This window comes from Leucopleurus acutus (genome assembly GCF_964270905.1).
Source record: "Leucopleurus acutus genome assembly, chromosome: 19".
Lineage (NCBI taxonomy): Eukaryota > Metazoa > Chordata > Mammalia > Artiodactyla > Delphinidae > Leucopleurus > Leucopleurus acutus.
Window position 1 is genome coordinate 54253449 of NC_139161.1, and position 22253 is coordinate 54275701.

At 52.1% G+C, this 22253-nt stretch overlaps 1 protein-coding gene across 1 annotated transcript; it reads right to left on the bottom strand.

Moving 5' to 3' along the window:
* Positions 1-924: 924 nt before the first annotated feature.
* On the bottom strand, positions 925-21387 carry LOC309975085 (myosin-3; the record flags this gene model as incomplete). The annotated part of the gene is made up of 39 exons (XM_082860006.1): positions 925-986; positions 1499-1636; positions 1737-1832; positions 2000-2104; positions 2197-2367; positions 3240-3365; positions 3441-3644; positions 3761-4069; positions 4577-4701; positions 4989-5154; positions 5771-5954; positions 6325-6521; positions 6691-6809; positions 7880-8006; positions 8105-8494; positions 8886-8976; positions 9056-9201; positions 9311-9487; positions 9580-9822; positions 10014-10269; positions 10356-10492; positions 10581-10704; positions 11093-11210; positions 11295-11382; positions 11956-12026; positions 12142-12448; positions 12575-12745; positions 13458-13607; positions 13691-13809; positions 14433-14571; positions 14658-14761; positions 15607-15705; positions 15788-15851; positions 16518-16610; positions 17199-17307; positions 17667-17694; positions 18742-18898; positions 19340-19483; positions 21184-21387. The coding sequence occupies 39 exons, from the start codon at positions 21385-21387 to the stop codon at positions 960-962; spliced, it is 5823 nt and encodes a 1940-aa protein (XP_082716132.1). The 3' UTR covers positions 925-959.
* Between the last annotated feature and the right edge of the window lie 866 nt (positions 21388-22253).

A 22253-nucleotide genomic window follows, 5' to 3' on the forward strand; every position in this document is an offset into this window, starting at 1 on the left:
GAGATTAATCCTTTGTCAGTTGCTTCATTTGCAAGTATTTTTTTCCCATTCTGAGGGCTGTATTTTCGTCTTGCTTATGGTTTCCTTTGTTGTGCAAAAGCTTTGAAGTTTCATTAGGTCCCATTTGTTTTTGTTTTTATTTCCATTTCTCTAGGAGGTGGGTCAAAAAGGATCTTGCTGTGATTTAGGTCATAGAGTGTTCTGCCTATGTTTTCCTCTAAGAGTTTTATAGTGTCTGGCCTTACATTTAGGTCTGTAATCCGTTTATTTTATTATTTGTGTGTATGGTGTTAGGGAGTGTTCTAATCTCACTCTTTTACATGTAGCTGTCCAGCTCTCCCAGCACCTCAGTGGTAGATTTACCGCGAGTTCTTGGAGGGACCAGATGCTGTTTTACTCATTTGTGTATTCCTAGTAGTTAGTTAGCACGGCACTGTGTGGAGCTGCCTGACAAACTTTTGTTAGATTCCAGGGTAGTTCTCTGAGAAGATGTAGGGGGACTCTGGCCTCTGCCTTAAAACCCTATTCAACTTGAGACGGGGCTTTCCTGAACCAAACCGTCGTATGTCCCCCTTGTCATAGTTGGGAGATGACTCTTTGGACAATCTCCCCCTCCTTCCACCAAAGCAGTGGTTAACCTAGGAGTACTTTTTATTTCTGCCCTAATCTCAAATTTAAACCAAAAGCAGTCTCTCCCTGTCCCCACATACATGCACCTGAAAATAGGCCAAATGACTTTATTGAGTCATCTGCATACCGAGATTTCAACATTGGGCATAAATACCACCAACGAACCATTTCCACACCGGGAAGAGAAAACAAATACAATGACACAGCCCCAAATTGAAAACAAAGCAAAATTTATTGCATGTGAAAAGCAATCACATGGAAATTAAGGGTCAGGAACCATGAAAATACATATTTCGCATATTTTCTGTCCTGTTCCAGCGTAGGATCACTCACTCTTCACTCTCATGGACCACCATCTGGGGAGAAAGTGGTCATCTTGAGTTCTGTCAGATGGCAGAGCCGCATTTCCGGCCACGCCCCCTCCCAGCGAGCATCTGGGGTTGCTTGCTTGTCTGTTTCAGCGGGACACGGGATATTCCTTGGATCGCAGGCGGATACACGAGTGCAGACGTGGCGGCAGTCACCCCACAGCCTGAGAGCCTGGTCCTCAATAGCCCAGGGATCTAGGAACCTACACCTACAGTGGGCGCAGAGACGGCGGCCGGCCGGCAGAGGGCGCCCGAGCCCACGCAGGAACCGCTCGCCGCTTTTCAGGACGGTGTTCTACTGGGACTCACAGACCGGGGTTTAGCCGAGCTCTACGCCAAATACGTGGCTTTAAGCAAATCCTTTCCTCTCCTGAGCCCGAGACTGACCAGTTTTAAAGTCGAAGGTTCTCCAAGGTCCCGTCCATCACGGCGGGTTCCTCCCCGGGAGCCGCACCTCCCGCTGCATCGCCCTCCCCACCCAGTGCTGCGGGGCCACCTACTCGGCTGGAGGTGAAGTCTCTGGTCTTCGCGCGCAGCTTATTGACTTGAGATTCGGCAATATCGGCCCGTTCTTCAGCCTCCTCCAGCTCATGCTGAGCTTTCCGGAACTTGGTGAGATGAGCGTTGGCTTGTTCATCCTAAAAGCAAAGAGCCGGGGCGGGTACGATCAGCGAGCGCCTCTCTGGGGCTCGCAGGGGGAAACAGGCCAGGCGCTGCCCTGGGGTCCCGCGGACTTACAGCCTCCTCGGCCTGCCTCTTGTAGGACTTGACCTTCACTTGAAGTTTGTCCACCAGATCCTGTAATCTCACCACGTTCTTCCTGTCCTCTTCGCACTGAAAGAGAGAACATGGGACAGTACTTAGCCAGGGGCCGGCAGGGATGCAAGAGGTCCCAGTTCTCTCTGGGGCTAAAGGATTTCTCCCTGTTTTCTGGAGAAGAGGACCCGGGAAGGTGTTCGCACTTCACAGAGGAAATGCTCGTGGGGTTTCTTTCCACTTGCCTGGTAAGTTAACTCCTTGACCCGCCGCTCATACTTCCTCAGGCCCTTGACAGACTCGGTGTTCTTCTTCTGCTCCCCTTCAAGCTCAAACTCCAGCTCTCGGATCTGGGGGAACGTGTGTAAATTAGTCTGGGGCTGGAGCACGAACGGGAGAGGCCAGAAAGCTCTGCGTAGGCTGGGGCCTGTCCTGCAAGTACCCGCGCCTCCAGCTTCTGGATCTGCTTCTTCCCGCCCTTCAGGGCCAGCTGCTCAGCCTCGTCCAGGCGGTGCTGCAGGTCCTTCACCGTCTGCTCCAGGTTCTTCTTCATCCGCTCCAGGTGGGTGCTGGTGTCCTGCTCCTTCTTCAGCTCCTCGGCCATCATGGCCGCCTGAAAAGCACATCATCCCACTCAGATGCAGACCAAGGTCAAGTGCTTGGAGCTGTTGAAATCTGGGTACCTGGAGGACCAGAGCCATGCTGATGACAAAGGACAATAGGTAACGGGATGACTGAGCCCACTGTTCCACCATGGGATCTGAGAAGAGCTGCACCAGGCATGTAGCATAAACTAAGAAGTGACCTTCAAGGGCTGGATGGGAAATAGTTTCTTCGCTTTCTTAAACTGGCCTCCTTGGGACCTCCCTAGCTCCAAGGAGATTCCTTCTTTCCTTATCACCATTATCACCAACCCGTGACTTAGAGAATTCTGAGTTCATAACCTAGCATCACGGGTGTGGGGTAATGCGGCTAAGGGAAGGCCTCTAGGGAACTGGGGGTGCCTGAGCAAGCAGGGAGGAATCGTCACGAGGTTGTGCCCTCCATCGAGCAGCAGGTGGCGCTGTGGGGGCCACGAGCCCAGAACCAGGGCCTCTGGAGCAGGAAGGCTGGGTGCCGGTGGGAGGGAAGCCAGCTTCCTGTAAGGTGACATTTGGTGGGATCCTGACGTCTGAGGGTCTCATTTTTATATTTGGAATCAGTCATAGGTTGAAGGAAAGAAGAGCATACCTCTCCAAGGGCATAAGAAAGGAATATAATTGCTTCTGGTCTTTTTTTATCCACACTCCGTTATTTCTCATGTCCACTATTTAAACGTGCGGGAGGAGACATGCTGACTGTCCGGGGAGGTGGGGAGTGCTTCTGGAGCAGAACTCACACCACATGTGCCCTGGGAAGGCCCCACCCTGTCTAATGGGTTGGAGAGGAAGGGGGCTTGGATGAAATGCAATCCTGGCAGCCACGCAGGGCAGGGAGGAGCCTCACATCCGTGATGGCCTTCTTCGCTTTCTCTTCAGCGCTCCTCGCGTCCCTGCTGGCATCCTCCACCTCGCTCTGGAGCTGCAGGAGGTCTGTCTCCAGCTTCTTCTTGGTGTGGATGAGACTGGTGTTCTGGGACGGGAGGAGGGGGTTTAGCCAGGCGCGCCCGAGCGCAGGGGCCCCGCCCCGCCTCCTCCCCTCCCCCACCTGGGTGTGCAGGAGCTGGACGCGCTCGCTGGCGTCCAGGAGCTCCTGCTCCGCCGTCTTCCTGCTCCTCTCCGTCTGCTCCAGGGTGGCCCGCAGCTCCTCGATCTCGGCCTGCAGCAGGTTGGCTCTGCGCTCCACGATCGCCAGCTGCTCCTTCAGGTCCTCCTGGCCCCGGAGAGCATCATCCAGGTGGAGCTGGGTCTCCTGGCCAGACAGTTAACAGAAACGTCCGGCTGAAGTTGAGGCCTGAGGACCATGAGCCCAGCTGACAGCTGGCGTGTCTGAGAATGGGAGAGGTTTCCCACCGGGAGTGCGCCAACCTTCAGCTGCCCCTGGACGCTCCGGAGGTGTTTGAGGGTCTCTGCGGCCTGGCGGTTGGCGTGGCTCAGCTGGATCTCGATTTCGTTCAGGTCCCCCTCCATCTTCTTCTTGATCCTGATGGCCTCGTTCCGGCTCCGCACCTCGGCGTCCAGGGCGCTCTGCATCGTCTCCACTGCTCTCTGGTAGTTCCTCTTCAGCTGCTCGATCTCTTCGTCTTTCTCGGCCACCTTTCTATCGATTTCTGATTTCACTTGTGAGAGTTCCAGCTGGATTCGGAGGATCTTGGCCTCTTCATGCTCAAGAGCGGCCTTTGAAGAACAAGAACAAGACAGAAATGGTACCAGTGATGGGAGAGAGCCTGCTACGCTACTCTTTGGGGCAAAGAAACCTCCAATAGAATGTCTGTAATTCTAACTCTGCAATATTCAAAACTCTTTTTAAAAAAATCCCTAACTTACCTTCAGTGCAGAAATAAGATGTTTCATTGCACTTTGTTTTTATTATACTATCAAACAATAACATTTAAATCATCACATTTCTTAGGCGCTTAAGGCACTTTATAGATATTTTGAATTCATCTAAGATTTTTGTAAAATCTCATTTTTAGACCTATTTTAACATAATGATTTTCTCCAGTAAGTTCAAGATAATTCACAGGTATTCACAGGTATTAGTCCATGCACGTTGATAGGAAAGGAGCCGGCGTTAGGACTGTGACTTTACAGACCCAGATCGGGGCCGCCTGGCCTCCCAAGCTGGAGCCCCACCATCATAGTCTCTGTTCCAGGCCAGTGCCTCGCCGGCGTTCTGCTCACCTCTGCTTCCTCAAGGGCCAGCTGGATATCAGCCTTTTCCAGCTCGATCTGCTTTCTTGATTTCTCCAGTTCATGGATGGTTTTACCGTTTTCGGCAATTTGTTCTGTGAGATCGGCTATCTCCTCTGCAAAGAAAGAGGTTTGGTTGCCTTGGAACGTTCTCCGTGCAGTTTTCCAGGCAGAGTAAGCACCAACCGAATGCTTTTAACTAGTTTATCATAGTTCTAAGGATGCTGTTTCCTAGAGAGAAGATACTGTATATAGAGAGACTCAGAAACAACCCCTCGGATCTGAACACTTCCTGTGTGTGCAGTAACGGATTCTCGTGCAGGGGTTTGGGGCCTGCAGTCACGGACCTCCAGCCCCACGCTCTGGCAATAGCATGAAGCAGGATTTCAGACAAATTGCTTACGCTCTAAATTCTTATTTTCCCGTTTCACAGTTTCAAGTTGATCTAAGGCTTCTTCATAGGCATTTTTCAGTTTGAAGAGCTCAGTACTCAGGGAGCGGGATTCCTTCAGAGATGCCTCCAGCTCTGCCTGGCTCTCCTCACACTTGGTTTTCCATTCAGCGAGCACCTGCAGCACCAGGGAGGAAGGCGGCACCTCTGTTGACGAGCGCCTCTCGGCTAGTTTCTATCTAAGTACGCCCGCGAGGGGGAGCAGTCTGGGAGCTGGGGCCGCCTCTGCCATGTTGCTTGCCTAGCCCCTTGTTCCTGACTGCTGGCTAACCAAGATTTCCAGATCAGTCACTGGTCAGTAACAACTGCCCTCGATGAAAAGCAAGTGGATCCTCTGAGAAGGAATTAGCTGGGCCGAACTGCCCTTTCCCAATATGAAAACGGCCCTGTACTTCTAAGTATTTCATTAAAACTTTGTTTCAAAGCAACCTTACCTGTCATACTGAAGGGGAAGCTGTCACAAAGCCTCGCAGTGGGACCCGAGTTGGATTCCCACATCAGCCCCCCCAGACAGACCAGCCGTGTGGGGGTACGAAAACGCTCAGGACTGGACAGCATTGGAGGCGGTGGCTTGTTTCCACTGACAGTGTTTGAAAGGGACCCCCCCCCCCCGCATCCCACTCCCGTTCTGTTTCAGGGGCTTGCCTGAGGTCACACTGCTACTGGGGCAGAGTCAGGTACGACCAGGTACCCCTGTGTCACGGTGCTCAGCCGGCAGGGAGCTCACCCCACACCTTGTCAAAGTTCCTCTGCTTCTTGTCCAGAGCGGCAGCCAGTGAGTTGGCTCTGTCCACATCGCCCATCAGGTCCTCCACCTCTGCTTGCAGCCTCTGCCTGTTCTTCTCCAGGGAAGCGCACTTAGCGTTCACCGCCTCAACCTGCTCCTCGGAATCCTGAAGGCGCTGAGCAAGCTTTTTCCTTGAAGAATGTGAAAGAGAAGCAGATGCTTTAAGTTTCAATCCTCCTGAACATCACTATTCACCAAGTTGGAATCACTAATTTATGTGATTCGAACGCCGATTTCCTTTCATAAGCCCAGGAGAACTTCCTGTCTGCTAAAAACCAGTGACCAATAGCCTGCCTTTTCTCTAACCAAGGCCAAAGTCGTTTGTCTCAATGAAATGTGCTAACACCGGCTCCCTCTACTGGCACAGAACTGCCTTAAAAGACATAGAAGATGGGGAAACATCGTAACAAATTCACTCGCGAGTAGTTCTAAAGTCGGTGCCTTCTGTCACTTGATCATCTAGGAGTTCTATTTCTTCTGAAGACAGATAGGGTTGTGTACTTGGCCTCCTCCAGCTCCTCCGTGCGCTGGATGGCGTCCGTCTCGTATTTGGTCCTCCACTGGGCCACCTCGCTGTTGGCCTTGGACAGCGCCCTCTGCATCTCAGCCTTGGCTTCCTGCTCCTCCTCATACTGTTCCCGCAGCAGGTCACAGTCGTGGCGGGAGGACTGCAGGGCGTGGGCCAGGGCGCTCTTGGCCTGCAAGTCAGGACAGAGGAGAGGCCCCAGCGGATGACCATTTTAGTGCCGTGTGCATGATGCAATCCAAGTGTGCTCCCGCTGTCATCACCTATGAGTAGAGCTGCCTTTTGTTTCTGCAGGTGGTACTGGAAGGCTAGGTCGGGGAGCGCTCCCCCTGCGGACGTACCTTGCTCTCTTCCTCTAACTGCCTCTTGAGCTCTTCTACTTGCTGGGTAAATGCTTGCTTGCTTCTGGAAAGCTGCGATACTATGCTCTCCTTTTCTTCCAGTTGACGACTCAGCTCACCTGTGTCCAGAAGGGAAATATTTTCACTTCATTCACTCACTCACTAGGTTCCTACTGTATGTAAGGCACTGTGCTGAGATCTGGGGAGAGAGTAAATTACAAGGTGTGGTCCTTTCTTGGGGGTGAAGGGATATGTCCGTGAAGAGGAAACTGAAAGCACACCCTGGTAAGATACTGTTGTAAAATTCCAGAAGCGTGGAGTAACTTTTGTCAATAAAACTTAAGAACTGTAAACCAAAACCTCACCACCTAAACACTCCCATCAGACCTTTCAGTGGCTGGCGCTTCCAGCTGCTTGCTGATTTGTCACTGGGGGAAATACTGCATCTCTTCGCTGCGTTCCTTAGGACTTAAAGCTTCAGTAGTTTGAAGCTGGATTTTTGGGTGGCTACGGTGGTTCTGGTTTATATGCTTACGTAGAGGCAGGAGAAAAAGAAGGTGGGGGAGTGGCCTTCGGACTCCAGGGGTGAACTCCCAAGATCATGGTAGAAGTGGCCCCTGAACTTCTTTTTGTCACTGTCTCGGTCAAGCTGCTACAAAGGACTGGGTCACCTGTGATGATGGGCTGCAGGACCAGCGCGGGGGGAGCCACGTTTTCTAGGTGCAAGTCCCGGATAATGTTCCCCTGTATTTTTATCACACACCAAGAGCCTATACAAATTGGCCGTGTTTCTTTCTTTACTGTTTAAAATGCTCCATTGCAGACAACGAATCTGCATTAATGTGCAGCGAGAAGTAGAAAAGCCATGGGACTTGGTTCCTAGTCCCACTTCTGCCCTCTAGGTTCTTTTTGAGGCAGGGTTACATTAATTTTGAAAGCGCTTGAAGCAGGTGGTGTTTTGGGTCCCTCCTCATTCCAGTCCATGTCTCTCTCCTTCTTACTGAACTTTCAGTGCTCTCCTCCTCTGGGACATTCTAAATGGCGCTTTCGTGGGTTATTCTGATTGCCTCTCTCCTGAAAATCTGCTTCCCTAGAAATCCTCCCCCAAACAAACCCTGCCTTTCGTTCTGACCAGTTGCCCTCTGTGGGTGTCCAGGAGGCACCGCCCCCGCCGTTTCCCGGCGCTCACCGGTCTCCGTCTGCAGACGTGCCTTCTGTGCGGTCAGTTCGCTCAGGCTCCTCTGACATTCCTCGTTCTTGCCCCTGGCCTCGCTTAACTGATCCTCCAGAGTGCGGCAGATTTTCTCCAGATTCGCCTGCAGGGTTGAGAAGGGGGAGGAAGCTGAGTCAGCGATCAGGTGGGAAGGACGCAGGGTCCCCCTCACCTGAGGATGAGGCGCCCCCCACCCCGCACCTTGGACTTGGACACGCTCTCCACGTTGCTGCCGAGGTCGTCGAGCTCCAGCTTGAACTCACTCTTCTCCTTCTCCAGCTTCTGCTTGACCCTCTGCAGGTTGTCAATCTGCTCCCCCAGCTCGGCCACACTGTCCGCGTGCTTCTTCCTCAGCGTGGCCGCCGTGGCCTCGTGCTGCAGGGTGGCCTCCTCCAGGTCCCGGCGCAGCTTCAGGAACTCGGCCTCCCGCTTCTTGTTGAGCTCTATCTGGGTGGATGTGACACCGCCCGCCTCCTCCAGCCGCTCGCTGATCTCCTCCAGCTCCCGGGAGAGGTCCGAGCGCTGCTTCTCTGCTTTGGCGCGGGAGGCCCGCTCTGCCTCGATCTCCTCCTCCAGCTCCTCGATGCGGGCCTGTGAGGGCAGGCCGCCCCACGACACTCCTGACTTCCAGTGTCAACACCAGGCTAGTTTCCCCTCCCATTAGACAAACCGCTCTTGGACTGCTCCCCGAACGATACCAATGCTGCAAATTTCCTCTGACACGAGTTTTTCCTGCCTCGACACAGGCATTACCCCTGCAGCGGCCACCCAGGATATAGTCCATTCCAACTGCACGTGGACTTGAAATACTTCAATTATGTGCTTTGTCAGCAGTTACGGAAAAACTGTTCATCACTACTGTGTCAGCCTAGCAGAAAGGAGACCCACGGTCCTGCCCGCTTTGCTCTAATGATGTGCAATAGACACCCCCCACCCACTGTACGTGACCACGTGTGAAAGAAAAGTCCCAAACGCCTCCTACCTGTAGCTCTTTGATTTTCTTCTGAAACTGCAGGCCCAGAGTCTGCTCATCTTCCACTTTGCTTTGCAGCTGACTGTACTCGAAATCCTTCCTGTGAAGGGAAATGCAGAACGTGTGAAGACCAAATACCCGGGAATTGGAAAGCTGAACTCGGTGGTTTCGGGGCGCACTTCTTGAGCCTTTCATCCAGCTGTTGCTTGTCATTCTCCAGATCCAATATGGACTCGTGGGCAAGCTTCAGGTCTCCCTCAAGCTTCCTTTTGTTCCTTTCCAGGTCTACACGAAGCTTCTTTTCTTGTTCTAGGGAGCTTTCCAGCTGCAAAAGGCACCGTTTCCTTTTGAGAACAAATGCTTTGCACCAGAGGGTTCTTGGGGGCTCTTCCCACCCTGAGGCCCAGGCCTCCCGACTAGCATCCTTTACTCACGTCATCCACCTGCTGTTCCAGTTTACTCTTGATTTTGCTCAAGGAATTGACTTTGTCTTCTTCAGCCTGGAGGTCATCCAGGGTCTGCTGGTGGGCCTCTTGGAGGGCTTTCTTCTCCCTGGTTAACTTTGCAATGGTTTCATCCAAACCAGCGAGTTCCTCCGTAAGGTTTTTAACCTAAGAAGAAGCCATAGGCAATTATAAGAAGAGATCAAGTTGGGTTTGCATTGACCACATCAAGCTGGAAGGGCCCACAGAGAGTGTACCACCTTGTTCTCTGTGGCATGTTTCTCCTTCTCAACCTTGGCCAGTGTCAGCTCAAGGTCATCTATGTCTTTCTTCAGTTCCGAACATTCGTCCTCCAGTTTCCTCTTCTTGGCCGTCAGCTCAGCATTGATCTCTTCCTCATCCTCAGCTCTCTCAGTCACCTCCTTGATCTTTGCCTCCAGCTGGAACTTGGCTTTGATCAGTTGATCACATCTTTCCTCTGCATCCAACAAGTTTTCACTTTCCTTAAAAAAATAAAAAAAGATATCATTTCCTTTAATGGTTAAAAGATAAGATTTGTGACATTCCAGTATTTTGTTATATATGAAGTCCTTTACAAAGCATTGCAACTAAAAAGCAAAACTCCCACCAAAAGTCATTTTCTTAAATAATCAAATCTAGAAGGAACGTTTTAAAAAAATTCCTAAACACCTACAGCTTGTACTTGGAGCTGCAGGTCATTCTTCTCTTGTACTAGAGTCACCAGTTTTTCCTCCAGTTCCTTCCTTTTGGCCTCTGACTTGGCGAGTTCATCTTTGGTTTTCTGGAACTCTTCCTTCATGGTGGCCATCTCCTTCTCGGTTTCTGCGCTCTTGAGAAGGGGCTTGATCTTGAAGAAGAGTTTCATCCAGGGCCAGTGCTTGACGTTCATGAAGGCTCGGATGTTGTACTGGATGCAGAAGATGGACTCCCTAAAAAACAAAACATCGGTGTTTTTCTAAGAGAGACTCCGCACTTCTCCCGAAGAGCTCAGGTCTGAGCACAGACCCCGCTCGACCTTCTCTGCACCATCTTCTGGAACTCCACGCGCATGAGGAACCCTCTGCACACAGCTTGCGTCCGGGTGATCAGCTTGGCCAGGCGGTCATCCCGCATTTCCTCCAGGGTTCCCAGCAAGCCAGCCTTGAAGAACACCTTGAGGGGAGAAGGATGACTTGAGTCAGTTTTCCGGAGAAGTCTAACGGGGACCACCCGCCAACATCTGTCAGAGCTGATGCAGTACCTTGGTGTGTCCAAACTTGTACTGAGTGTGATCAATGTCGATGGATGCCAGCAGCTTTTCACACGCCTTCTTGCTGTCGATGAACTGCCCCTCAGGGATGGCGCTGGCATTCAGCACTCGGTATCTGCCGTTGTGGACACAGAAACATCGTAGACCATTAGCAAAGACATGAACTTTGGAAACCAGTTCAGGCCTCTCTTCCAAGCGGCAAGAAGGCCAAGGTCCAGAGAGAGAAGGAAGCTTGCTCTTGGTCACAGGCCAGATAGTGGCCTAGAATCTAGGCCTACTGACTCTTAGGCCAGGTGTTTTTCTGACACGTTGTATATCAGATAAGCTCCTGAGAAAATGTGGGAGAAAACTGTATACCTTGGCCAAGTGGTAGGTTAATCATTCTACGTGGAGTCCATAGCTGTTCTTTTGAAACGGGTCTTTTCATACCACTATTCCTCCCTCTCAAGTTCCAGCATTTACACATCTTCTCAAGAAGCAAATAGAACATTTTTATCACACACCTTTGTTTAAAATCCCCATAGAGAATCCTGTTTGGGAACCCCTTCCTGCAGATGCGGATACCTTCCAGGACACCATTACAGCGCAGCTGGTGCAGGACAAGGCTGTGCTCCATGGCCCCTGAGAAGAGAAGCAACAAACGTCAGCTTCACACAGAACCTCCTAAAACCTGAGTGCCACCTTCAGAGCCAGCGGGTGTCTTACCTGGGGTTTTGGTTTCGTTGGGAATTATACAGCGCACAAAGTGAGGGTGGGTTGTTCTTAAATTTGACATCAGCTTGTTCAGGTTTTCCTAAAAGAAAAAGATTAAATTTGATAGCCTACTATGGGCTTTTACAGACACGGAGATACATTGTAACAAAAAAGTAAGGTATGTATTTTATATTTATCATAAATTCTAAGGAATAAAGGTATTATTTAACTTTTTCTTTTAATAATCTTTTGGCTAGAAGTATAGGCAAATAACTGATATAACAGACTTTTGCTTCACAGTGAACCACCAGAGACTAACCAAGTACAAAATGCCTCTGAAATCAACTCAAGAGGAGTATCCAGCTCCACTGGGCACCGGACATGCTACTGCCTGTGTCCTTCAGGCAGGTCGGAAAGTCTGTACTGAGGACTCGCCTCCCAGGCCGGCCGGCACACGCAGCTGATGCCGTTTAAAGTGATAGTTCAGTTCTGGTCCTCCATTTATTAGACCTCATCTGTACATCATCATACTGCCACTCACCCTCCCTAAGTGACAGTAACCAGACTAAGACCACATCACTGTTCTTGAGTGAATCAAGTTTAGCATCTCTGCGTTGCTCGTTTTGAGATGACTTAAACCAATTACAAGCACATAAATTTGTATCTTTCTTACCCTGAAGAGGGCAGAGACGGTCTGGAAGGAAGAGCCCTTTTTCTTGGCAGCTTTCTTCTTCCCACCGTCAGCTGAAAGAAAGAAAAGAGGGCGTGTGCTGCTAGCAGACCTGCAGAGCCGCTCCAGCCCCGTGGGCTGAGTGGAGTGAGAAAATGTGGGTCCAAGGCACCCCGCGGAGTCTGTTACCGTCTGCCGTGGCGAAGGTGGCGTAGAGGTGTGCCAGGAGCCTGTTGGAGGACTTCTGGTACAGGCCGACCACCGTCTCGTTCAGGGGGTCCTTGTTCTTCTCCAGCCAGCCCGAGACGCTGTAGTCCACGGTGCCCGCATAGTGGATCAGCGAGAAGTGGGCCTCGGCCCTGCCCTTGACCGCCTTGGGCTTCTGGAAGTTGCTTGACTTGCCCAGGTGCTGGTCATACAGCTTGTTCTTGAAGGAGGTGTCTGTGGCCTTGGGGAACATGCACTCCTCTTCCAGGATGGAGAAGATGCCCATCGGCTGGAAGCAGACCACAGCACAAAGTTACAATTCTATATAAGCAATTTTCTTTGTCTATAGAATTAAACAAGGTGCAGTGAATAATTTAGTTCTCACAAAACATAGTTTCTAAAACTTGAAACGGACCTTCTCGATGAGCTCAATGCAGGCGGCCAGGTCCATCCCGAAGTCGATGAACTCCCACTCGATGCCCTCCTTCTTGTACTCCTCCTGCTCCAGCACGAACATGTGGTGGTTGAAGAACTGCTGCAGCTTCTCGTTGGTGAAGTTGATGCACAGCTGCTCCAGGCTGTTGTACTAACACCAAAACATAAGGTTCACATGAAAAGTTAGACTTCTTTCAAAACCAAACACGCATCAGCCTTCCTCCTCATGGTCTCGGGCTCTCGCCAGCTCATTTATGCTTTCAGGAATGGGCACACTCTTGGGCTCAGCGGAGACCACACGTCCTTGGAGTCTTCTCTGATTTCCAGCTGGAAGATGCTTCTCCTGAGTCCGCGGTCGGGGCCTCTCCTGGGCGCTGGCCACAGCCTGCCTTATCTGTAGTTGGTCTTCTGTGTGCCTTACGTACTTCTCGTTGTCCTCTACAAACTACAAGCTCATCTTTTTTTCACCTGCAAGTCTTATACCTGGCAGACATCAAACATATGCTTTGATGAATGGCTACGTGCTTCTAACCCAGAGCCAGTAGGATATTTATGTAAAACATCGCATGGTTGGCTTATTGTCAACTTCTTCTGTTTCTGGCTCTCCCTATTGTCAGTAATTGCATTTGATTTTTTGTTTTCTTTTATCCATTTGAGGATGTCTTTAAAATTCCACTTGACACAAGCCTTCCTCCCTCTTAAAATAATACAAACCCTTCCACGTTCTCTTCTACCTGATCCACCCTCCGTCTCGTTTTCCTCCAAGATGTGATGCTGGATGACGTGTGGGCTGCCTTGACATCTTGCCTATAGGATCACGAAAACCAGCCCCCAGCACAAAGCCAAACGAGTATAACACAAACCTCAAAGATCTCAAAGCCCGCGATGTCCAGGACGCCAATGAAGTGCTGTCTGGGCAGTTTGGTGTCCAGCTGCTGGTTGATGCGGGTGACCATCCACAGGAACAGCTTCTCGTAGACGGACTTGGAGAGGGCGTTCACGGCATGGTGCACCTGTGCGGAGGGGCCAGCCGGTGAGTCTGGAGGCAGCGGCCGTCGGGTGCTGCGTCCTTTCCCAGCCTGCGGCAGCCACTTACCTGGTCCACAGTCTGGCCCTTGGTAACATACTCGTTCCCAACTTTCACTCTGGGGAAGCACAAAGCTTTCAGGAGGTCCGAAGAGTTCAGGCCCATCAGATAGGCTGTCTTGTCAGCCACTGGCAGGAAAAGAAGGCTGATTACAAGGGAAACCCCTGATGCTTGGCAAAGCGGAAGAACCACTCAAAGTCATCCGGATGTTTCCACGCTCGGCTCAGCCCATCTTCATGTGTTTACATTCCGTGTCTCTAAACTGCTTACCTGTGGCCGGTGGGAGCTGAGTCACTCAGAGAATATGATAGATTTTATGAAAAGGCAGCACTGGGTTCCAGAAAACCCTGGTCACTCCTTACTGTATCTGAAGCAGGACCATTCTAGTGATTCAGCAGACGGGGCAGTAACCGTGCCTGTAGGCATCTGAGCCCTGAAGAGGTTCGCCTCTCTAGGCAGGAGGAGGAGTAAGCGCTTTCAAAAGAGGCCCTGAGGGGCTTCCCTGGTGGCGCAATGGTTGAGAGTCCGCCTGCCGGTGCAGGGGACTCGGGTTCATGCCCCGGTCCAGGAAGATCCCACATGCCGCGGAGTGGCTGGGCCTGTGCGTTCAGAGCCTGTGCTCCGCAACGGGAGAGGCCACAACAGTGAGAGGCCCGCGTACCGCAAAAAAAAAAAAAAAAAAAAAAGCCCCGAGTGACCTCAGCTGGACGCCCCCTGGCCCTGGCGCGCGGCCACCGCGGTGACGTGGTACCTTCAGTGCCGTCTGGCTCTGCCTGCTCCTCCCGCTGCTTCTGCTTGAACTTCATGTTCCCGTAGTGCATCACGGCGCCTGTCAGCTTGTAGAGTCCACATTTCTCCTCTGGGGTGAAGCCCAGGATGTCAATGGCGCTCTGGCATCGGAGGACAGCACGTCAGCCGGTTGACCCCAGTGATGGAGGAGCAGCCCCGCGCCCACCCCTCCCCCCCGTCTGCTTACATCCGTAGCCAGCAGCTCCTCTGCATCGTCAATGCTGCCCACCAGGATCTCACCCTGGCTGATGAACGGGTAGTCATAAGGGTTGGTTGTAATAAGCAGCAGCTCTGCAACGATGACCATTTAGAGGAGGTCACATGGATGCAAAGAAAACATCCACTAGGGGCTTTCAGCTTCTGTGTCCTCAGCTGAGACTTTTGCTGCTGGGGCCCAGGCTGAGGGTAGAGTTAGAAATCTCTTAAACAGTCTCTCGATACTCAGGCTGTGGCAGAATATAAAGTCCAGGGAAGACTCTGCAGCCCGCCCAGGCCATGTAGGGTAAGAGCCACAGAGAGAATATTTAAATTCTCTTGCTTTGCGTGCAAAGGGCGCAGATCCGTGTCGGTTGGGAAAGGTTAATCGGGAAAACTGGCCGAGTGTGGGCCAGGACAGAGCCACGGGGAGGGAAGCACAGATCATTTGGTAGAATCAGTCTTTTCCAAAACCTGTTGAAAAGCTGCAGCCTATTTCCAGGCTTGGGCCCAGAAGGCTGAGCAGACACAGCCAGGGAGCAAAGAAGGGCACGAGGCCCCTGTTAGGTGCGGGACAAAGGGCAGGGTGGACGTCCACCAGCTGGTGGTTCATCTGATTTTGCGTTGGCCTCACAGCATTTGGTGAAATGTTGGTTTCTGTGCCAGAACACAAGGGAGCGCTAGAGGACCACTACATGCTTGGTCATTCGGCCAGTTTCTATAAACCAGAGCTGAATAAACCAGTTGTGCCTCAGCCTTTTACTGTCCATTGCATTGCGTTTTTCAAATTGGCATGTCACTGTCAAAACAGCCGCATCCCATTTCTAAAGCAAGCTTCCTCTGCTGGCTGCCGAGTCACCTGTGCATACACACAACTCTCTCTGGTCCACTCACCCAAAAGCCGAAATGCCTCAGACCAACCCCTCTGGGGACGTCCTCACCTATGAGCTCGGGCTTCTTGTTGGAAAGAATCTGGTAGAAGATGTGGTAGCTCCTCTCAGCCTTCAGCTGGAAGGTTACTCTCGATTTTTCCAGCAGATCTAGGAACACAAACACAGGACTGTTTTCCAAACTGCTCCCCTGATGTCCCGAGACATCATCTGATCCCAGGGATCTACTTACACGTTTCAATATCTGCAGAGGCCAGCTTGCCCGTGGTACCAAAATGGATTCGGATGAACTTGCCCTGTGGGGGAAGGGAGACCAGGTGTACCGTGACTCCAGGTGTTCCTACCCATCTCCTGGGTAATGTGAACGGGAACCTTATTCCCCAGTAATTTGAAGTGAAGCATGTCCTCCTCTCCCTCTCCTCTTTCCGGTTGGCTGTGTCTCCCTTCTCCATCCCCTTGTTCCACACTGCCTCCAAACGCCACTCCCCTACCCTCCCACCCCCAAGACGGTCAACAAAGTAAGAGAGATTGTGTTCAAGATGCAGATCACACCATATCACTTCCCTCTTAAAGGATCCCTCAGTAGCTTCCTGAATGAAACCCAAACCCCTTCTGCTGGCCTACAGACTCCGAGGCTCCAGGTCCCTCCCTACCACCCCTCCCCACCTCCCCTCATGCTGCCTGCCTCGCTGAGGTCCCTTGACCCCGCCAGTCCCCTGTCCTCATCCTGTGGATCTTGGGCTTCCCTGCCAGCCCTGTCTAGAGGAGACCTGGCTCACAGTTACACTACCACACGCCCTCTTTACTGCACTGTCTACCAAGGAATCCTTGTCCCAGACTGTCTTGTTGATTTGTTTCCTTCTTTCGCGGTCCACCCCCAGGACTGCAGCCTCCTGGAAGCAGGGCCCTCGCCTACTTGCGGGCCTCAGAGGAGCTCCCAGCTTGAGCCGGTGCAAACTCACAAAGCGGGACGAGTTGTCGTTCCTCACGGTCTTGGCGTTCCCGAAGGCCTCCAGCAGCGGGTTGGCGCTGATGATCTGGTCTTCCAGAGTCCCCTGGAGCAGGGGGTCGGGGCAGGAAGAGCCGCACGCGACAGTGAGCTCCGCGGCGCCTGCTGCCTTCGCTCCTGCAGCCCCGGGTCGCCAGACCCTCCCTGCCCTGCTTTCCAACCTGGGGCCCAGCCAAACCATCAGCACGCCTCACGCTTGCCATTCTTAGATTTGGCTCAAGCTGGGTGTCTTGACCTAAACCTCCTCACTTAGCCCTTCAGCTCCTTGATTCTCCAGGTAGCTAGGTCATCGGTGTTCATTTCATACTGTTATAATATATTCGTTTTGAAAGGCAAGTAGACACTACAGTTCTCTCCAATTGGTGTGTGTGATTCTGGTGTATGTGAGCTGCTCCCAAACTGACTTTTCTTAGTGGAGCCTTAGAAGCTTGTTTTCTAGGCAGTCACAGGATCTGGTCCTGTAACATCAACCACATGCTGGGTCGTCTAGAACTGGCTGTCCTGCGAGACTTTAAATCCTGGCCTGCTCTCCCTTCCTTGTGGAGGTGGGGTGTCGCCTCCCCGTGCCCCCTCGTTCTGAAGTTAAGACAAAGGTTGGCAGTGGAAGCAGAACAAGCCTTTCTCCTCTCCATACCCTCATTTTGGAGTCCTTCTTCTTGGCGAGGTCTCCAGTCGCTGCAATTGTTGCAAAGTACTGGATGACCCTTTTGGTGTTCACAGTCTTTCCTGCCCCGGATTCTCCGCTATTCAGAGCAGTCGAAAGAGAGAGAGAAACAAGTTCCGTGAGTGTAAATTGGCCCCCTAAGATGTCACCCGAGCTACAGCAGACACACACCTCCCAACAAATGTGAGACCACTCGGAGAGGCAGGGGCCCCGGGGGAGACCGGCACAGCTCAGCGGGCTGGATGGGAGCTCCAGCTTCCTGAGGCCTCACAGGCCTTCCTGCCCGTCTCTCCCCAACGCCCAGCCCCACATCTTTGCATCACAGACTTCGTTCTCGGTACTTTCTTATTAACAAAACAGAGCAAGTGGCATCTTCCCCTTCTGCACTGGAGACAAAGGGCCACAGCTATGAAAACACTCTACACCTTGGATACTTACGTGATCAGAATAGACTGGTTTTCACGATCTGCCAAAGGGAAAGATAAAATAGAGTTGATAGCAATATAAAAAGAGCTTCCTCAACCTAAATGTCCATTGACAGAGGAATGGATAAAGAAGGTGTGGGGGGGTGTGTGTGTATATATACACACACACACACACACACACACACTCTGGAATACTACTCAGCCATACAAAAGAATGAAGTAGTGTAATTTGCAGCAACACGGATGGACCTAGAGATTATCATACTAAGTGAGGAGTCAGAGAAAGACAAATGCCATATGATATCAACTATGTGTGATTATGTGATACAAATGAACTTATGTACAAAACAGAAACAGACTCACATAGGTAGAAAACAAACCTATGGTTACCAAAGGGGAAAGGGGGTGGGGGAGGGATAAATTAGGAGTTTGGGATTAGCAGATGCAAACGACTGTATATAAAATAAACAACAAGGTCCTACTGTATAGCACAGGGAGCTATATTCAGTATCCTATAATAAACCATAGTGGAAAAGAATCTGAAAAAGAATATATATATATATAAAACTGAATCACTTTGCAGTACACCAGAAACTAACACAACACTGTAAATCAACTATAGTCCAGGAAAAAAATTGTAATAAAAAGAGCTTCCCAGTTTTCCGCCATGTCGCCAGCAGTCAGAGTTCACTGCACAGTTCACTTTCCCACTACTATCCTGTTTAGTCCTAGGTGGGAGCTTGAAGAGACTCCTCTTTGAGAATGAGGCCCAGAGAGGTTAAGCCCCCGCTTAAACCAGCCACGGGCTTCTCACTGTATTATGCTGAACCATATGAAATTGTCAGTCTTTGTTTTGGGCCCACAGAAATGTCAGTTTCGTATGAGGTAACCCATGCTTGCACTAAATGCAAACTTCTCACCAGGGCCTGCAAGCCCCTAAAATATATGGCCTCTTTCGTCTTTTTTAAGCACCTCCACCCTCCTGTCCTTTGTATGGAGGCTGCACACTGGACGGGGCGGGTGCAGGATCGCATGGCAGCTTCCCTGAGCCCTCCCCCCGCCTCCAGGCTTCCTCCTTGGAAACCTACCTGTGAGCATGAACTGATACGCATTGTCAGAGATGGAGAAGATGTGGGGCGGGGCCTCCTGGCGCTTTTTGCCCCGGTAGCCCTCCACCACCTCGGGGTTGTACACCGGCAGCCACTTGTAAGGGTTGACAGTGACACAGAAGAGGCCCGAGTAGGTCTGGGGGAGCGTAAAAAATATATAGGTATGTATACGTGGGTGTGTGCCTGTACACATAAAACCTTCTTTTTGTTATTTCACTTTTCTTTACGAGAAACTTGTAAAGGAGGCAAGATACGACTTCTCTTTATAGATGAGGCAGCTGAGACTCGAGGGTTGTAACGGACCTCCCACCGCTGGTGGGTGCCGGCGCCAGGACCCCAGCCTCGGACCCACCTCGCCTGCCCCCGCCCCTCCTTCCAGCTGCTCTCCTCCTGCCCCGTTCATCTCTCACCTTTTCATCCTGCATCACTCTTGTCGCCCTTTCTTCTTTTCATTCCCCCTCTTTTGCTGAGCAGCTCAGTCAGAACCAGTCCTTCTAGAGCCCATCCCACCACAAGCAGCTCAGCCCCACCCCACCCCGTCAGAGGTCCCGGGAACCCAGCAAACGCGGGCACTGACGTAGATCATCCAGGAGGTGTAGCGGTCCTTGAGGTTGTACAGCACGGCCGGTTCATTCAGGTGCGTCAGCATGGCCATGTCCTCGATCCGGTCGAACTTGGGCGGGTTCATTGCGTACACGTCCTCTGGCTTCACCACCAGGGTCTGAAAGAGAAGGGGTACAGTGCACACCTGGGCTTCTCTGTGCGTTTTGCCCCTGCAGCTATCTGTCTCCCATGCCCAGATCAGAAGAAGCAGGTGCTGGAGAAAACGCCCGTTTGACAGGGAGGGAGACAGGGCTGGGGGCGGCTTGCAGTGGTGGTGATGGAATGGGATTTGTTTCTGTTACTTGGGCTTTTGTTTTTTTCCATCTCCGATGGGCCTGAGGTGAGGGAAGGATGCCAGAAATGAGAAGAGGGTCTCTGTGGGTGGGTGCGGGGATGACGCAGGTGCGGGTGCCAGCGGGAACCTCTCAGCTCCGTGATGCCGGCTGGGCCGAAACCCAGCTCCAGCAGCTCATGGGTTTCTACTCAGGGAACACGGCAGGTCCACTGGTGTTCCTGAGGCAGGTACCGAAGAGGAGGCCGGTGCCCAGAGTCAGCCGGCCTTCTGAGCTCTCTGGAAGCAGCTGTCAAGCCCCCACCCTGCATCTTGCCCGTTCACCCCCTCTGGCCCTTGCTTGTGAAGGAGAACCAGCCCCGCTCCCTTTCTGGGGCGGGAGTGTTACAAGCCAGGAGGAGGAACCACGAGGCAGAGCGGTGGTTCCAGGCACTGGCAGGCGCCTTTGTGCTCCCCTCAAGAGAAGCCCCCTGCCCCAGTGCCCAGCGGGGCTGGAGGACCCTGGCATAGCGGGCGTGGAGCTCAGCTTCCTCTCCCCTGCTCTGCTCTCACCTCCTTCCTGAGACCTCCTTTGAAGATGGTCATTTTCCCCACCCCGCCTCTGGGCAAGGCAGTGGAAAACCTGCCTTTAAGGAGAGATCCACTTAAACCATCCATGCCATCAGCCCTCCCTGTGAGGGTCTAGACGTCTTAGATTGTCATTCATCAGGTCTACCTTCCGTGTTTCCCTGTGGCTTCATAAGCCCGTTCTTAACTCCATCATCTGAAATGTACTGAGAGCTGCCCTCTGGAGCTCCAGTGGTTGCAAGCATCACAGGACAATTTCAGTGCCTTTTTCCTTCACATCCAACCCAATGACGCTATTTCCTTTACACTTCTCTTTTGGATACCACCCCCCTGCCATTTTTTTTTTTTAACTTTTCTTAGAACATTTCCAGATTCTTCTGCTCTAGATTCCAGAGAGTAGTGAAGTCCAGAATTCCTCCCAGCATGCCCACAGTACCTGGGCCAGAATGTAGTGGGCTACACTGCTCATTGCCTTCATGATATGGGAAGGCTGCTATGTCACATCGAGCTTGTGGTCCACTAGGATCCTTTACTCGCTTTCCTTACTTCCTTAGTTAGATGGCTATTGCTAGAGAATTAGGGGGAAACCTAGGCTACCAAAGGAGAGTGTTCTAACAGAGGTCCTCCTACTGTTGGACTCCCAACTCCACACCCCTGGGATGCACAGGGCTGGTCCCCTCTGACCTAGAGTGACACAAACATTAACAAAAGCACCCGAACATGGATTGTTTTGGCCAAACCACAACCAGGTGGTTCTCCCACCGTGCAACCTGAGGCCAGTGTTCACTCTGCTTCCTCCGAGGACACCTGGGACGCTAAGGCGGTGATGCCAGGTGAGGCATTCCGGTGCCAGAGCCACGTCTGGAGATGGCTGGGTATGGACCGGACGCACAGACTGGGCAGCCATGGGGAGCAGACAGAGGCCTGGCCGGCCTGCAGAGGGTGTGGACGGGGCTTACCCTGTTGTCTTCGGTTTCCACCGTGACCTTCCCATCCTGGGTACTCTTAATTTTCCCCTTGGCGTATTCTTCCTTTGAGTCGACCACAAAGCAGTAGGTTTTGGCATCAAAAGGCTGGTTCTGAGCCTCGATCCTCTCCTTTTCTGACTTCCGGAGGAAGGGAGCCGCTATGCCGAACACTTCCATTTCGGTGCCGCTGCTCATGGTGTCGGCTGGAAGGCGAACCCACCAGGTGAGCCCTGCTGTCCCCAGGCTTCAGCCCTGCCCCGGAGGGAGCCCTTCAAGGCAGAGCCCCGGGAGCAAGGCTGCCCTCCATCGACCCCCAGGAAAATCAAATGCACACATATTTATTGAGCAGCTACTTTGTGCAGAGGGCACGGAGCGTATGCAATCCAAGCTCCCCCATTAGCCGGGGCTCGGACGGGCGAAGGGACCCTAGAGGCGGGTGCAGTTCTCGGGACTCACTTTCCTCTTCTGCAAAAACCCAGGTGTTGCTGAGGGAAGATTTAAAAATAAACACCATCAGAAATAAATGCCATTCTTCAAAGAGAGTGTGCTAAGTGGCAAATAGCTGAGGAACTTGGGGACCTTTCTGGCTCAAGGTGGCTACCTCCTCACAGGAGGAAACCGGCTTTTGCTTCCTTCGGTTCTGTTTTGAGAACAGAAGCAGCATCTGACATCAGCATCTACTCAGAGCATCTCCCCAGGTGCTGCCTCCTCTCCACTCCGCTCCAGCCTAACCTGTCCTGGTCTAAGCTCTACAGGGCTCTCACCCTCCAGGCCATCGGAGGTGGGAGGAACTGGTAGCCTAGAGACCTCTGAGCCAAGGGACCCGACCGGCTTCCTCACCTGAGGGTCACACCCACGGGAGATCAGCGGACAACAGCAGTCGTGGGAAATCAGACCTGCAATAAATACGCAGAAAGCAAGCTCAGGACACGGGAGTGTCTGGGTCGGTTCTGAATCGGGTCCTGATGAACTAACCAAATAAGGATGAAGGACTAATAACTTAGAAAGAGCCTTACCCCAGAGACCAGCTGGAGGAGCAGATGGGACGTGACCCACAGGTG